Consider the following 15,245-nt stretch of genomic DNA (forward strand, 5'->3'; position numbering starts at 1 on the left):
GAGCTGTCGCGAAGCTCGGGGGTGTGACCGCGGCAATCAAGCGGACGTGAGGGTGATGCTATCCGCTGATTAGTTTTGGACGGGCGGCGCGCAGTCGGAGAGGGAAAAGGAGGAAAGTAAGAGCAGACGGCGAGCGTCGAAGTTGACGGGTTATGTTTTAAACATGGGAACGTCGAACAAGGCCCATCCAAAGAAACCGCGCTAAGCCGGCGCGCCGCGAGGGTCCGTGCGCCTTTGATGGCCTCGACGCCACGCCTCCAGGGTGAAGCATGACCAACGCGTGGAGTTCACCTCTAAAGCAATACAGATTCAGTATAATTACGATGGTCTCTGGATGAAAGCTGCAAATTTACATGCTTTACACGCCCATCACGAGACACACCATCAAATAGGAGATCGCGACCTACTGCCCACAGAGGATCGCGTCAAGTCGACATCTTGAGTAGCAACATCTATATCTCAATATCATAACCTTGCCTTCTGCTCCGTCTTATCCTCTTCTACTTCGCATACCCTTATCATAGCCCTTCCCCAAGCTTTCCGCTCCTTCACATCCTCCAGCGCTCTACTAACCGCCTCCAACCCCCAGTAATCCTCCTTGTATATGACAGGCCGAATCTTACCATCCTCAACCAACTTCATGAACCCGTCCCACACATCTTGAGTCCGTTGCGGATCTCTTCTCCCATCTTCTCCAAACCGCTATCGTGAGTCAGCACACGAAACGAACACGCAAAATCCCAAGTGCAGGACGACCACGAAAGGCATACTTACATAACCAAACACCGCAACTCCCTTGAGTAGAATCTTATTAACCTTCAGATTCTCCATCTTTCCCCTTCTTGCCGCAAATCCCACAACGACCAACCTCCCCCGATACCTCAAACACCTAATCCCACTCTCCACAGCCCCAACCCCATCATACACGACATCCACCCCCTCCCCACCATTCCCCAACGCCTTAACCCTCGCTTCCCACCCCTCCTGTCTATAATTCACAACCTCATCTGCACCAACACTTCTCACAACCTCAGCCTTTTCCTCACTCCCCACAACAGCAATAACCCTCGCCCCAACCGCCTTGGCAATCTGCACAGCCATGACACCCAACCCGCCACTCGCACCAAGCACCAGCACCGTTTCACCGGCTTTGAGCTGCGCAACTGAAATCAAAGCACCGTAGCTTACTGCACCGCTTGCGCCAACGGCGCAGGCTTCAGCGTTCGTCCATTGCGAGGGGACGCGGCGGATGGAGGGTTCAGAGACGCATATTTGCTCTGCGTAGGCGCCTAGGCCGCCGCCGAAGACGCGGGTGCCGGGTGGGAAGGATGAGGAAGGGGGGCTGTGGGTAACGACGCCGGCGTATTCTGTACCTAGAACGAAGGGTGGTTGCACGTGTCTGCGGTTGTTTTGGTGCAGGCCCTGGGCGTAGAGGAGGTCGACGTGGGTTACGGCTGCATGGGTGATTTTTACGTGAATGTCTTGTGACGATTTTGAGGACGGATTTGAGATGGTGGTAGGTTTGAGGTCTGTCACGTTCTATAGATGGTCATGGTTAGGGAAGATGATGTAGGTACTTAGGTGGGTGGCTTACAGAGACAAATTTGTCGATGTGGATGGCCTTCATCGTTGCAGATCAACACATGGAACGTCAACTTCAATTTATCGGCGTATCCTTACACATTACAAGTTGAAGCATTGCAGTAAACAACGAGAATAGTACATGCACCATATGCATGCCGGGAGATCGACGCGTCTACGGGTGTGGGGTACAACGAGTTGCCGAGGTTTGACTGGATGCGCGACTCTGATGAAGCGGCAGCAACAGAAACGAAGATTGTGAGACAATGAGCAGTTGTGATTAGAGGGGATTATTCAGTGATCCGGTATTATACATGCACTCGATTCTCTTGCCTCGCTTGATACGCTAAAATCTGCCATGCGAGGTTGCCATCCACGAACAAATACAAATACAAAATAAGAAGCGCAGAAGCTCCCAGTGGAGCCCTCCCGCATCGCGAAACCATTTCCGCGTTTCTGTTTTTAGCCACGCATTCACGTACCCGGAGCTTGATCATCCACCTGCCCCAGCGCCATGGACGCCTCATCGCGGGCCTTCTGACGCCGCATGTGCCATTTCTCAACGTCCGACATAGGTTTCTTGGCCTCGAACGACTTCCGACCCTTTTGCGCCGCCATGTGAGCTTTCGTCCAGATAGCCGCTATAGCGATGAGGGTGACGAGACCCAAAGCGGTCCAGTATACAATGTGGAACTCCTTCAACAGGTGCTGTCCCCCCGTCGCCGCCGGCGCCTTCTGTTGTAGAAGCGTGCTCGGTTCGGGATGAGATGCCGCCGTCATGGGGATTTGCTGTGGTCTGATGACGGGTCCGAGAAGAAGGTTTGAGATCGGGGCTTGTCGACCGAGGATGCTGAGGAGCTCTGTCATGGATATGTTGAGGCCGCTGCTCAGTGCGTCGAGCACAAGCATCTTGTCGAGTTCAGGGTCCTGAGACATACTGCCGTCGCTGAGTAACTGCACCTGTTAGCGCGTGTTTGTAATGAGCTGTCATAAGCTTGCCTTATCAGGTGGTGTCTACGCAATCGATCATGCGTGAGCATACAGTTGTCAGGTTGGCTACTCGGGGAGACTAAACAGAGCTCTGAAAAGATACGACAAGGGAGGAGCCACCTCGGTGTCAGACCACTTGCTTGTCGTGACGGAAGGAACCAGCGCGATCGGTGAGATCGATTGTTAATGAATGGGGAAAGAGCTACCACATCGGCCATCCAGTACCAGACAACATGCTGGCATTGAGGACATTATTGTTCAACAAGCCTTCTGAGGGCAGATAGTCCATCAGATCTTCGAAGCCCAGACTGTCGATATCGAAATTCCACGTGGTCGGATCGGCGAATGTTGGTTGAACCTCAGAATCTAGAGGCAGCTGTTGAGTCGCACGGTCAGTGTCCGGCATGGGAATACCTGCCGTGTTGCCGGGAATATAGGGACAGGTTTGGGTGGTTGCTGTGTCCACTGATAGTGTGGACCTTTGGCTTGATCCATCTCTGAGCTTCTCATACTCTGCCATAAGCGACATGAGCAGACGCACGCCGTGCACTGCAACACTTGACGTGTGAAACAGTTGCAAGCACCTGATGGCTCGCGTGACATGCAGATGGCACTCTTGTGCCTCCGCGTCTGCTTCAGCACGATGAAAGAGCTCCAGAATGAGGCAAATACCTGCGGTGATGATGAAAGCTTGTTCAACCCACCACTGCGGCTCTTGCGCATCTCGAGTGGTGTACAAGCTGATGAGACTCTGCGCTGCGCTCATACAAGCCCACCGGCTGTATGTGTAGCGGACGTCCTTGAAGCTCTTGCTCAAGAAGTTTTGATGGACTGATGATACGTGGCAGAATTAGTATAGATCTTTGCACAATCTATGATGGTGAATACTCACTCATAATGATCTTATGATGCGTCGATGCGTGGTGCAGCCGCTTCGCCCAAACGACCCATTGTGGCCAACTGGGATCGTGCGGTACCCGAGGAAGAAGATATTTTGGCAGCTTCTCCGTACACAAAGTACGCATTTCGCCATCAAATCTGAGGATTGTGGCATATTTGATAGCGTCGTCTTTGTCCTCGAGTTCCACCATAGCGTTGTGAACGTCGAGAAGTAACGCAGCGCAGTCAAAGGTCCACTTGGCGACACCTACGATTGTTGGAATTTCTGTGTCGGCGACGGGCGTCATGGTTTCTTCGTCTAATTCGCGTGGCCTTGTGCTCGTGAAATGCCGCCATTGGAGTGTCAACGTGTAAGAGGCGGATGAAGTACAACACAGCCTAAAGAATAGATGAGTTAATTGTTCATGAATCGCCTGAATCGCGCTGTAGACGTACCACTCCTGACATACAGTCCCATACCAGACCCTGCGGCCAATTTCACGCTCGATAAATGCTTCTTTCTGTCTTGCGTCCAGTTCAGTTATCCTATCGTCGTCTGGATGGGGCCCAAGTCTGCTCGATCAGTTACGAGAGTCCGTATCTCAGGAATCTATGCCACCTACTTGTGCAAACCAAGCCCTTTCGCAATGACTACCCCCACACTACGGAGAGCGATCCATTGATTACTTGAGCCAGCTAGATGTTCATACGCGTGCATGATATGAATTGTCTGTACCGAGTGAATACTGTATTGCGATGTATAATTCCCAAGGTTCAGGCATGAGATCGATGCTCCGCCCCATACGCGTGCCAGCTGGACTTTGTCGTCAACCGAGAAGCCCCAGGACGTCGAAGCTATTTCTGAAGAGCCAATGATACTGGATGAAAGAATTGCGACTACAAGATTGGAATTAGTAACTTTAGTATCGACCGAGAAGATTGAGTCTGGTCACCGTAACCTTTGCATTGATGGCATATCAAGTAAGGTAGGCCTGCATCATTCGAAATGGAGGTAAACTTACACAAGAGGGCTACCCATGTCCAGTCAAGGTCTTGAAGAGCAAGCTCACACGACTGACCATACGCTTGAAGCAGCTTCTTTCGAAAGCTTGGCCCATGGTAGATGCCGCCGTGCCAGTACATCATGTACTGTTCGTAGTACTCCACGATAAGCATTAACTTTTCTCTCGGCGGCAGAATTGACTGCAGGTACTGTGTCTCCACTATCCTCGCTGCAGCCGAGTAGCAGCTCGCAATAGAGGTCGACCCGTTCGGTCTATCTCGTGGCGATTGTTTCGACCGGGCGTAAGAGAAGCTTTTGTCGAAACGGCTTTGATTGGCGTCTGCATCTTTCTCTTCCAATATAGCGCTAATCGTCATGTCGGGTAAACCGGTTCGCCAGACTGCTTCCTCATGCGGCTCGTTCCGACCCGATTGAGACCCTGCCGTTTGTGGATGGATTGGGGGTAGTGCGATCTGAGCATTTGCATCGGGAGACGGGCCAGATGTAGATGTGTCGCTTGAACCGGCTGCCGAAAGCTTCCGGGGATATTTGCGATGAACATTTGGGTTGTATCCGTTCACCCATTTGGTCGTGCAAAGATGACCTTCATTGTTCTGCACGCATCTTGTACAAGGTGCCTTTCGATCGCACTTCTGCCGTCTCTGAGAGCACCGCGTACAGGTTTGGCGCTGCTTGGGCATGATAGGCTGCTCAGTAATCTGTATGTGATAGGCCTATGCAGTCGTACAACACCCTTGGCTTCGTCTTTTGCTTGTTTGGTGGCACTTGTTTGTACGACTACTTAGGTACGAAGGAATGAGTCTCAAGGTCGATGGGCGGTTTTAAGCGAATACAGATTAAAGTGAGTAGCGCGCAATGCGTACAACGGCGGAAGGTCATGAAAGCTGATGTACGAGGCCATGTGCGAGTCGTACAAACCTTCGTACAACGAACAGCCCGTGCTTCCTCAGACTAGACGCTCAGACCACGCTTCAGTATGGGTAGGCTGATGATTAACGTTTGCCCAGAACATTGGACGCGTCGACATGGTTGATAATGCGTAGTGACAGAGTGTAGGAAGCTGCGACAACTGCTGGGTGTTGTCATGAATCGACGGTCTGTGCACTCAACCCACGGACTCAGTTCGGAGTTAAGGATTTCTCACGCATACCCGCGGAAAACGAAGTGAGTTTCGAAAGGCACGAGGGCATAACAAAAAGTCGTATCGTACATTGCTGCTTACGAGCTGTTGAATCTTTACACGTAACAATTTCCAAGATCGTCTGTATTTCTACTTAAAGTATTCTTCAAGATAACTACGCATTCGTAATGAAGCACATCCGTCATCCCGTAGTGTGGGCAAAGCTTGATTCTGATTACGCATGCAACTATACTAGTGCAAGCACCTTCCATCCTGCAATATACATTCTCGTCAGTATATACATGCTTGCTCCCGCCATCATCATGACACCAGAGAAGACGTTCAGCCCCCAGTACTTTCCATTGTTTTGGACGACGATAGCTCCTGCAATTGGATTACCGATCAAACCCGCAATTGAGATGCAGGCGAAGACAACACCAACACGGATCCCAATCTGTTCGACCTTGGAAATATAGGCGATCTGGGCAGGCAACAGTGACACGAAAGCACCGGAAGCGAATCCGTAGAGGCCGGCGAATGTAATGAATGCCGCGTTACTTGATGCGGGGATAGCCAGGGCAAGGACCAGAATGCCAGCTACGAGGCACCAGAGTGACTGCATATTAAACTTGCCAACCTTGTCCGCGAGGGCACCGGGAATGATGCGACCGAAGATACTAGCGGCGTTGAGAATAGCCAGAAGATATCCAGCCAAGGTAGTCGACATTCCAGCGGCCATCGCTTGAACTTCGATGAAGTTAATGGGTATAACTAACTCTGGGATTAGTGCGCGTCTCATCGGCAGCTCGTACAGGGGGGTAACCTACACAGTCCCATGAAGAACAAAAATGACGCAATCGTCAGCAAGACGAAGCGAATGTCCCCAAAAGGCTCCACAAATACCTTGAACTGAAAGGTTCTGGGTTGTGGTGGTAGGCGAGATTTGACGGTGAGGAAAGCGATAGCCATCATGCCCAGGATGAGGAAGCCAAATGTTCTCATTGTCCAGCCATAGCCGATTTCGGGGATGAGGTGTGTTGCCATGATAGGAAAGATGATGCCGCCTAGTCCACTGCCAGCTGCCATGACCCCGTATGCCAGGCCTCTCTTCTTCAGAAACCATGTAGGAATGGTGCTCGTTCCTGCCTGAAAGATACAGTTCAGACCTAGAGGGCTGCAGATTCCTTGGGCGAGGATAAATTGCCAGTACTCGGTGCATAGGCTGGTCATCATTAGACCAAGCACGTGGAACAAAGTACCGAACAATAATATGTACTTGGGGCCGTAGTTGTCGTAGAGGAAACCGACGATAGGTCCAGGCGCAAACATGACGAAGATTTCGAGGGAAGCGATCCAGGCGACGGTAGACGGCGAGTACGCGCTGAGCTGATTCCGCTGGTAGTAACTTTGGAACACTCCGACGCAGTTTAGCCATCCAAATGAGCAGAAGAGACAGCAAAAGCCTCCGAGGAGACACAGATAGGCGTCTCTTCCGCCATCAGGAAATTGACTAGGATGGAATGGGCTCACGACCGCTGTAGGCTCGGTCGTGTCGAGTTGCTTTTCGTCGACTGGTGCTGGCGGTTGTTCGACATCGGATTGGGGAAGTCGTGACTTTTCCTCGTGCAAAGACGCCACTGAGCTTGTAGTCTGCGACATGGTAGTAGAGGGTAGCACTAGGGGTGGGAAGTTGAGCGTGAAGGAGTTGGTAAGATGAAAGCTGGGCTAGGCCATGATTAAGTAGTCAACCATTGAGGTTGACATGGAGAAGCGTAACGGCGCTTCGCTCCTTACCACGGAATCCTTATGATCCGCACATTCGATATCAAGCTATTATTGGGGTAGGTTTGCATGTAGGCCTGCACGCCTGTTCGCGCTCGGCCTCGCCTTTGACGCAGACCGACGTGCCGAGCCAATGGCGAGATATCTCACAACAGTCGCATTACCACAACAGCGAAGGCAGCCGCGGAAAGGAGGTTAGAGACCCACATTCCAGACGATCAGTTCGGTCTTTCGAAGCGATTTGCTGGCGAATTCGGTGTTGAAAGGATCTCGCCCTTGCGCGCGCAGCGGACACGCGTAGGAGATGTCGGAGATGATGGCATCTCCGACCCGCGTCCGACATGGGACCATCAAACTGAAGATGCATCCTATATGTGCGTGCGGCCACCCAAACATGAATTCTCACGATGGGTACGTGTGGAACATCCTTCTGCGCTCAAATCAGCAATCGCTTCCATGCGTTGGCGCCCTGACAAGATGCGCATGGCATTGATGACGCATAGCTTGCGAGTGACTGCAGCTGTTGATCGACGAGTGTGAATATAGCAAGATAGCGAGTAAGCCACTTCTCGTGGTGTCTGTCGAGAGTCGTTGGGTCGAGGCAGCGATGGAGGTGAAATCTGGAGGTGCAGGACAGGTTCGCTTGATCGGGCAACGACGCACAGACTTGGTTCCTTCGCATTTTGCCTTCCGAATCAGTGTGGTCCTCACTAGCACTCTTGCTTGAACGCGCACAACGACCAACCCACGCCCAAGCCCCGACTACCCTGAATCCATCCCGATCATCTGCTGGGGAGCTTCATATAAACATATTCGGCCATCTACACCCGCGCATCGCCATCTCATCGCCCGCCTATTCCTGCATCTCCACCGGATTCCATCCCATTTCAGTGCACACGGCCCGGTACGCGCAACTAGCCCGAGGATAGCTTTTTACTATGCTAACGTCGACTTGCTGTCTTAGCATCTAGGCGCCTGTCCTCTGCTTCGCGTATCTCATCCCCCACCACACTCCGCGCAAACTCGACGCAATTCGCCCTCCATCCCGCCGCATAACCTCGCCGTCACCCGCACATTGAAAATGGCATCCACCGAGTCATCCGGCCCCGTCAACGGCAACTACGCGCCGCAGCAGTACGAGAACAGCTACTCCACCGGCGCCTCCAACTTCACACCCTCGCAGCAGCCCACGCCCAGCCAGCCCGCACAGCAAGCCGCCGCCTCAGAGATCCCCAAGGACGAGGTCGGCTGGTACTTTGTCGAGCAGTACTACACCACCCTGAGCAAGAGCCCGGACCGACTCTACGTAAGTCGCAACTGCGGGAAGGCTTTTCTTGGTGACCACGCGACTGACCCAATTTGCAGCTTTTCTACAACAAGCGCTCCCAGTATGTTTCCGGTGTCGAGGAGGACAAGGTCAACGTCTGCCTAGGCCAGAAGGTACGTGAAGCACGCTCAATTGCAGTCGATGCATGCTGACTCGTGTCTAGGCCATCAACGAGCGCATCAAGGAGCTTGAGTTCAAGGACACCAAGGTCCGCGTTACCAACGTCGACTCGCAGGGCTCCGATGCCAACATCGTCATCCAAGTCATCGGTGAGATCTCCAACCAAGGCCAGCCCCACAAGCGCTTCGTGCAGACCTTTGTCCTCGCCGAGCAGACCAACGGTTACTTCGTCCTCAACGACATCTTCCGCTACCTTGCCGACGAGCCCGAGGAGGACGAGGACCAGCAAGAGCAGGCCGCGCCCCCCAACGGTGTCACGGAGCCCGCTCCCACCGCTGCTGTCCCCGAGAATGCCGACCTCAACCAGAGCGACGAGATCGCGACCAGCGAGGAGGACCTGAACAAGGTGGACAACAAGCTACACCAGGCCGCGCAAGAGGAGCCGTCTGTCGAGGAGGTCGCGCCTGCTGCCCCGGCTCAACAGGTTCCAGAGGAGATTGAGCAGCCCGCTGCTGAGGAGGCACCTGCTGCTGTCGAGGAGAAGGCCGCAGAGCCAACCCCCGCCGCTGAGGAGACCGCCGAGCCCGAGAAGCCTGCCGCTGCCGCCCCGGCCTCCGCCCAAAAGGCTGCCCCCGTTGCCATGCCCTCTGGTCCCCCCAAGCCTGCCGCTCCCCGAACTTGGGCCAGCCTCGCCGCCTCTGCACACAAGGTCGCTACTCCCGTCGTCAACGCCCCCGCCGCTCAGCAAGCTCCTTCGCAGCCCAAGGCCGCTGCCGCCGCTCCTGCTCAAGCCGCTGCTGCTGCACCCAGCCAGACCTCAGCACCTGCTCGTGACCAATCCCCCGCGACAAGCCAGGGCGAGGCTGCTGGCTGGCAAACAGCCACTGGACACAAGAAGGAGCAGTCCCGCGCACAGAACGCAGGACCTGCCGCCGACCCCGACCAGAAGCGCGCTTACATCAAGAACGTCTACAGCCAAGTCGACGACGCTGCTCTGAAGACTGCCCTGACCAAGTACGGCGAGATCGAGTACCTTGACATCAGCCGTGGCAAGGTAAGTAAATGTGCTTCACCACATGGTACCTCAACTAACACCCTGCAGAACTGTGCTTTCGTCGACTTCAAGACACCCGCTGGCTTCCAAGCTGCCGTCGCAGCCAACCCCCACACGATCAACGGCATTGAGATCAAGGTCGAGGAACGCCGCCAGAACCCCGGCCAGTTCAACAGGGGAGGAGGATTCCCTCGTGGCGGTGCTCCTCGCGGCGGCCGTGGCGGTATGGGTGGTCAAGCACCCCGTGGCAACTTCCAACCTCGGGGACGCGGTGGCCCCATGCGTGGCGGTCGCGGCGGCGCTGCCCCTCAGGAATCATAGGAGGCTTCACGCGCAGCTTACTCCCTCGTTCTTTTTGCCATTCTTCTTCTATCTCTTGTTGAGTCGGTTTGACTCGATGGCCTCACGACTGACGGCTTTAGCCATGTACTGTACCGACCCCCTTTCAGCGCTTGTATAAAAGTCATTTCATTTCGAGGAAAAGTCTGGGCGTACGCGTTCGTCTTAGGGCTCTGAGCCCTTGCATAGCGAGTGGTTTCGTTTCTGCATGTTTCCTTTCTGTATCCGTGTATATCCGTTCAGCCGTTTTCGAACATATTCCCTTCTTCGCGGTCGCATTCTTCGTCAAGTAATGTTTAGGGAAGGCTATCTGGGGGTTCCTGGGTACGGGCTAGGGATGTCATAGCATCTGGTGTAATGGGTGTACAGCATAGCTTCGGCGACAACAGGATCGGACGGGGAAGGGCAGTCAAATCGTAAGATGATCTGGTACGAATACAATAAATGATACACGCTCCAACACGGTGTAGATGTACTAGAGTGAGGTTGTCTGGTGATTGCTGATAACGTCACCTGATGGGTATAGTGCGACGCGGGATGTGCCTAGTGCTGCGCTGACCGTTGATTCGAAGACGCGCAATCACCTGCATCAGCAACAGCCCATAAGCTTCAAGCCGCGCCAACCTGCGTTTCGTGCATACGAAAGACCCGTACCCTGATACCCTGATAATCTGGCTACTGCTCTTCCTCACACTCCACTTAATTAACGCTGGCGCATTATCACGAGGCTAAGGTCGCAGTAGATCGCGCGGGGCTAAGCGGGGCCGTCGCGCGACGTGCATCACATCACCACTCGGTATCTACTGAAGCTGACCAAGACTCTCGCTTTCAACCCGCGGTACTCACCTACTCTGCAACATATGCCCCAGGAGCTCTGCAAACATGCGACCGCTACCGGGCGGCGACGCCCTGCCTGCTACTGTTCGACCGCGATCTCGTAAATCAAGCGTCGATCATCCTACCGCCCCTTTGAGCAATGTCCCCACTACCTTCGTCATGAAGCGCGTCGGGGATTTGGAGCACACCATGGCTCCTCCTCACAGCGCGACTGCTCCAGCAAAGCAGCAGGACAGTACATTCGGAGTACAGAGTCTTGCAGATACTTTGGAGGCTGCTTTCGGCCCAGAAGGTACAGATCCAGAAAAGGCTAGTAAGACGCAGCATCATGGGGCAAAGAGTTCAAGATCCGAGTCGCATAGCTCTTCGACGGATTCGGTCACACCGCCAGACAAATCCAGGATAACTTCGGTACGGAAACTGAGGAGGAACTACACTAAAAATGACACGATTACTCACTTTAAACTTCCCGCCGCGAGCGTCGACATTCCTTCCCCACTCCCCACGTCCGCTATGGGGAGCACACCGAGGTCGGCTTCGATAACATCGCTCAAGCTGTCCGACGAGGAGTTTGCCATGGACGATGCTGCGAGCCAGGCCGTTGTCTCAAGTGGAGAGGAGGAAGAGCAGGTAGAGATGCAGCAGGACATGGCGAGCTTTCCACAGCTGGTCATGCCTGAGATGCAGATGCCAACCAGGAGGCCATTCACAACCAGAGGCAAGGCTATGGGAAAGCTGAGAGTCATGGTGGCGGGCGAGACAGGTGCGTCATAGTCGCGACATGCGATATCATTTCGGTAGAAAGCGCTATACTGACAAGCACTATGCAGGTGTCGGCAAATCGTCCCTCATTCGATCCATCGTTCAGGCCTGCGAAGACATCGTACACGTAGATCCTCTATCGCCCTCCCAGCCGAGCGCGCCTTCACGCCCGACGAAGTCGAAATCCCGTACAAAGAAAGCCGAGCATGCGGTCACAACCCGGGTGACTGAGATACATGCGAGCACGAAGCCTTACCCTCATTGGTGGACTGATACCGAAGAGAGCGGCATTCTGCGGAGAAGAAAGAGCAGTATGGATACTGTCTTGGAGAGAAACATATGTTTCGTAGACACTCCTGGGTACTCACAAGGCTCTGCGGAGAAGGATATGAGCATGGTGATAGACTATGTCGAGTCGCTGTTATACCAGACCTCATCAGTAACAACATTAGAAGACAATGATGTGCTTGGGGTCGTCAGTGGTAGTGGGGGCGTCCTAGTGGACGTCGTCATATACTTGCTCCCACCAAGTAAGCCAAACCATCGTTCGTACTGTCATTCTTACTGACTTCATCCAGATCGAGACATCACGAAAGATGTTGAGTACATGCAACGGCTATCGCACTTTACCAACGTCGTGCCTGTCATTGCCAAATCGGACACACTTTCGGCACAAGAAGTGGTAGCTCTAAAGACGTCCATACTCGCACGGCTGCAGACCACTGCTCTTAGACCGTTCTTCTTTGGAAAGGCTATGGACGATGCTTTACTCGCCGTACAGGGCCTTCCGGTCGCTAGGACTTCGGGATCAGGAGCGCCAAGTGAGGCAGCTGAATACCCCTTCACTACACCAACCTATCCTTACGCCGTCTCTTCGACGTCTGGTCCGGACCACGATAACATGGATGCGTCCTTGCTCATGTCGCCCGACTACGTGCAGCCTCTTCTTCCCTCTGAACTCGCTACCCTAGTCAACCAAGTATTCGACCCTGACTCCATTGCGTGGCTTCGACATTCGGCAGCAAAGAAGTTCTTAGCATGGCGACGCAGGATAAGGCTACCAGGCGACTCTGTAATGCTGCAAAGTCTAGCTCAACCACGCAGTCCGACCACGGCTTCAGTCGGACTGAACGGAGCCAACCTAAATTGTAAGACCGTCTCCCCGCCACATTGTGCAAGCTAACCTCTCTATCAGCATCTGCAGCATCCTCAGTATTCTCCGCTGCATCGCCATCGGGTGTCCTGGTACCCGGATCAGGATCACCATTCTACCCATCGAACCTACAATCCCCTCTCCTCGCCTCTTCTCCCTCCCTAGCCAACTCCGAGTCCCTCGAGCCCCTAGGCAACTTTTCACTAGCAAGATACAACAACACCGCGCAAGGCGAGCAGCGCCTCAGCGAAGTACGCATAGCAAGATGGGCAACAGATCTGCAGCGCAGCCGACGAAACGAAAGAGAACGATTCGAAGAACTCCAGAGCAACGACAGGGCTAAATGGCTGCTCGAGCGCGTCGGCGAGGAGGTATCGAAGGGCATGATCGTCGCATCGCCTGGCGAGTTACCGAGAGCTGAATGGGCGGTAGTCAGACGCAACAGCGACGAGAAGAAGACTGTTAAGGTCAGTCAACGCTATGCCAAAGCTGTTGGGCTGGACTCGCGAGATCCGCTTGGCCTGTGCAATTTCGGCGACGAATTAAGGCGACAGAGCTTCGTTCTCGTGAAGGTGCTAGGCGGCATGAGCGTGTTGGGTGCTGTCGTCGTGGCTGTCGTTAGGGCGTGCGGCATTGAGACTGGGCTGCCTCAGCTCGGCTGGTGGGAGTGGATTACCAACTCGGAGTGATTGGCCTTTGTTGCTCGCTGCACGTATGTCTCTCCATGAGCTTTATAACATGTATGATGTGATACCTTATAGACACTCTTCTACATTGTAGCTTGACGGGACATCTCGAGTCTAGGGAATAGAATCTTGCTCTACAAGGAATGTGTACTCGAGTTTGATATCGGTGACATTGTCGCAGCGATGGTAGAGTGTGTTATCAATACGCCGGCTTGATCATGTGGGTCATGATGTGACGCTTCACTATTGCAATTGGGGATGCGTACACTTAGCTCAGAAGTATAAATTGGGTCATTCGCTACGGGTTGGGTAGATTGGTCGGGGATAGCATGCCACACTCCAGACTGACACGGGCTGCTAATAGTTCATCATAGAACGGAGTGCCTTAATTCTATCCGTCGACTAAGCGAAGACATCTTCTTGGGTAACGTGGCAAGGCATGGCGGATCAGCTAGTGTTGGGTGTGTAATCAATACTTCTAGAGAGCGTTGGGGGTGACGCCTGTCGAATTCATTGACTGGCGGCGTCTCAGTGAAGAAGCAAGTGTGGGTGCTGAGTAGCGGCACGAATTTGTACAGCATGCACGTTGTACCAAGTAGACGATGTGCATCAACTATCCAACGCCCAGTAGAGCTCCGTGGTCTAGTAAGCATGAATGGTCCGTGAGCCCTTAATGGGCTGGCGCTTCGGCGAGTGCAAATCAGACCTGGCTCGTTGCTAGAATGCCTATCGAGGTGTGCAGATGCACCTGGACCGTTGGGACTCGGTCATATCATCTCCATCCAATAGCCACACATTTTGCCCTTTCTTGGATAATGTAAGTTGATCTGGTGCCCCCCGCTCGATCGCAGCGTGCCTTCGATACTGCAGCTCCGCCACCGGATGGGTGTGAAGGAAGTATGGAACGGGGCGCTGGTCTGCAGTGTATCGTGCCGGAAAGAGAAAGAGCTATTCATTAGATACATGACGTGATATCATACGTGTATTTGTTGAGTGCTGTGGCGGGGAGCGAGAGACGGAGATGGGCACTGCGTAGTGCTTTGCCATCCGGATTCTGCGTAGGGGGTGTATGGAACCCTGTCAGTATAAGCATACTACCGCCTATCGCGTCCCGCTAGTAAGGTCATGACATTTTCCGCTTGTCACGATTATTGGGGCTGGATCGTGGGAATTGATCTGAGCTCCCGCGAAAGGGTGTGATAGGCCAAATGAGGGTGTTGGGACGCAGATGTGAGTCTGACGGGGGCATGGGCCTTTGATGCAATTCGAGCGTCTGGGTGTGCTATGGGACTCAGAGATCTCCTGTGCGCGGATCGGAGATGGTTGTTCTGCGGCGTTCACTCACGTTTGTCTCCACGTGGTCTATTTTGACCTGCACATCCACGAGATTAAGTTGCAGCAAACTTTATACACATTGCAGAGGGCATTAGCAGGCATTTTATCCGGTCGTGTTATATTTGGGGGTGGCTGTTCTATTGTTCTTGTATTAGGGTTGAGAGCTGGTCATGTTTGGGCTCAGATATGCGGCATCTCAACACTTCAAGAGAAGTGACCGCAACGTGACGGCTCTTCAAGTTTTCAAGCTATGCGT

At 53.5% G+C, this 15,245-nt stretch overlaps 5 protein-coding genes across 5 annotated transcripts; 2 read left to right on the top strand and 3 right to left on the bottom strand.

Annotated features, from left to right (window-relative positions):
- Positions 1–465: 465 nt before the first annotated feature.
- J4E88_002260 (uncharacterized protein) lies at positions 466–1,627 on the bottom strand (the record flags this gene model as incomplete). The annotated part of the gene is made up of 3 exons (XM_049395925.1): positions 466–702; positions 1,030–1,539; positions 1,595–1,627. 3 exons carry the CDS (start codon positions 1,625–1,627, stop codon positions 466–468), a joined length of 780 nt encoding a protein of 259 aa, XP_049258329.1.
- A 428-nt stretch (positions 1,628–2,055) lies between these two features.
- Positions 2,056–3,467, bottom strand: J4E88_002261 (uncharacterized protein; the record flags this gene model as incomplete). The annotated part of the gene is made up of 3 exons (XM_049395926.1): positions 2,056–2,535; positions 2,822–3,402; positions 3,464–3,467. 3 exons carry the CDS (start codon positions 3,465–3,467, stop codon positions 2,056–2,058), a joined length of 1,065 nt encoding a protein of 354 aa, XP_049258330.1.
- A 2,374-nt stretch (positions 3,468–5,841) lies between these two features.
- J4E88_002262 (uncharacterized protein) lies at positions 5,842–7,253 on the bottom strand (the record flags this gene model as incomplete). The annotated part of the gene is made up of 2 exons (XM_049395927.1): positions 5,842–6,365; positions 6,422–7,253. 2 exons carry the CDS (start codon positions 7,251–7,253, stop codon positions 5,842–5,844), a joined length of 1,356 nt encoding a protein of 451 aa, XP_049258331.1.
- A 1,204-nt stretch (positions 7,254–8,457) lies between these two features.
- On the top strand, positions 8,458–10,198 carry J4E88_002263 (uncharacterized protein; the record flags this gene model as incomplete). Its single annotated transcript, XM_049395928.1, has 4 exons — positions 8,458–8,682; positions 8,742–8,816; positions 8,867–9,877; positions 9,926–10,198. The coding sequence occupies 4 exons, from the start codon at positions 8,458–8,460 to the stop codon at positions 10,196–10,198; spliced, it is 1,584 nt and encodes a 527-aa protein (XP_049258332.1).
- A 900-nt stretch (positions 10,199–11,098) lies between these two features.
- On the top strand, positions 11,099–13,657 carry J4E88_002264 (uncharacterized protein; the record flags this gene model as incomplete). Its single annotated transcript, XM_049395929.1, has 4 exons — positions 11,099–11,816; positions 11,884–12,345; positions 12,394–12,963; positions 13,011–13,657. The coding sequence occupies 4 exons, from the start codon at positions 11,099–11,101 to the stop codon at positions 13,655–13,657; spliced, it is 2,397 nt and encodes a 798-aa protein (XP_049258333.1).
- Positions 13,658–15,245: the final 1,588 nt, after the last annotated feature.

The sequence above is a fragment of the Alternaria novae-zelandiae genome, assembly GCF_023758075.1.
Source record: "Alternaria novae-zelandiae strain BMP 2774 chromosome Unknown scaffold_3, whole genome shotgun sequence".
In the NCBI taxonomy this organism is placed as follows: domain Eukaryota; kingdom Fungi; phylum Ascomycota; class Dothideomycetes; order Pleosporales; family Pleosporaceae; genus Alternaria; species Alternaria novae-zelandiae.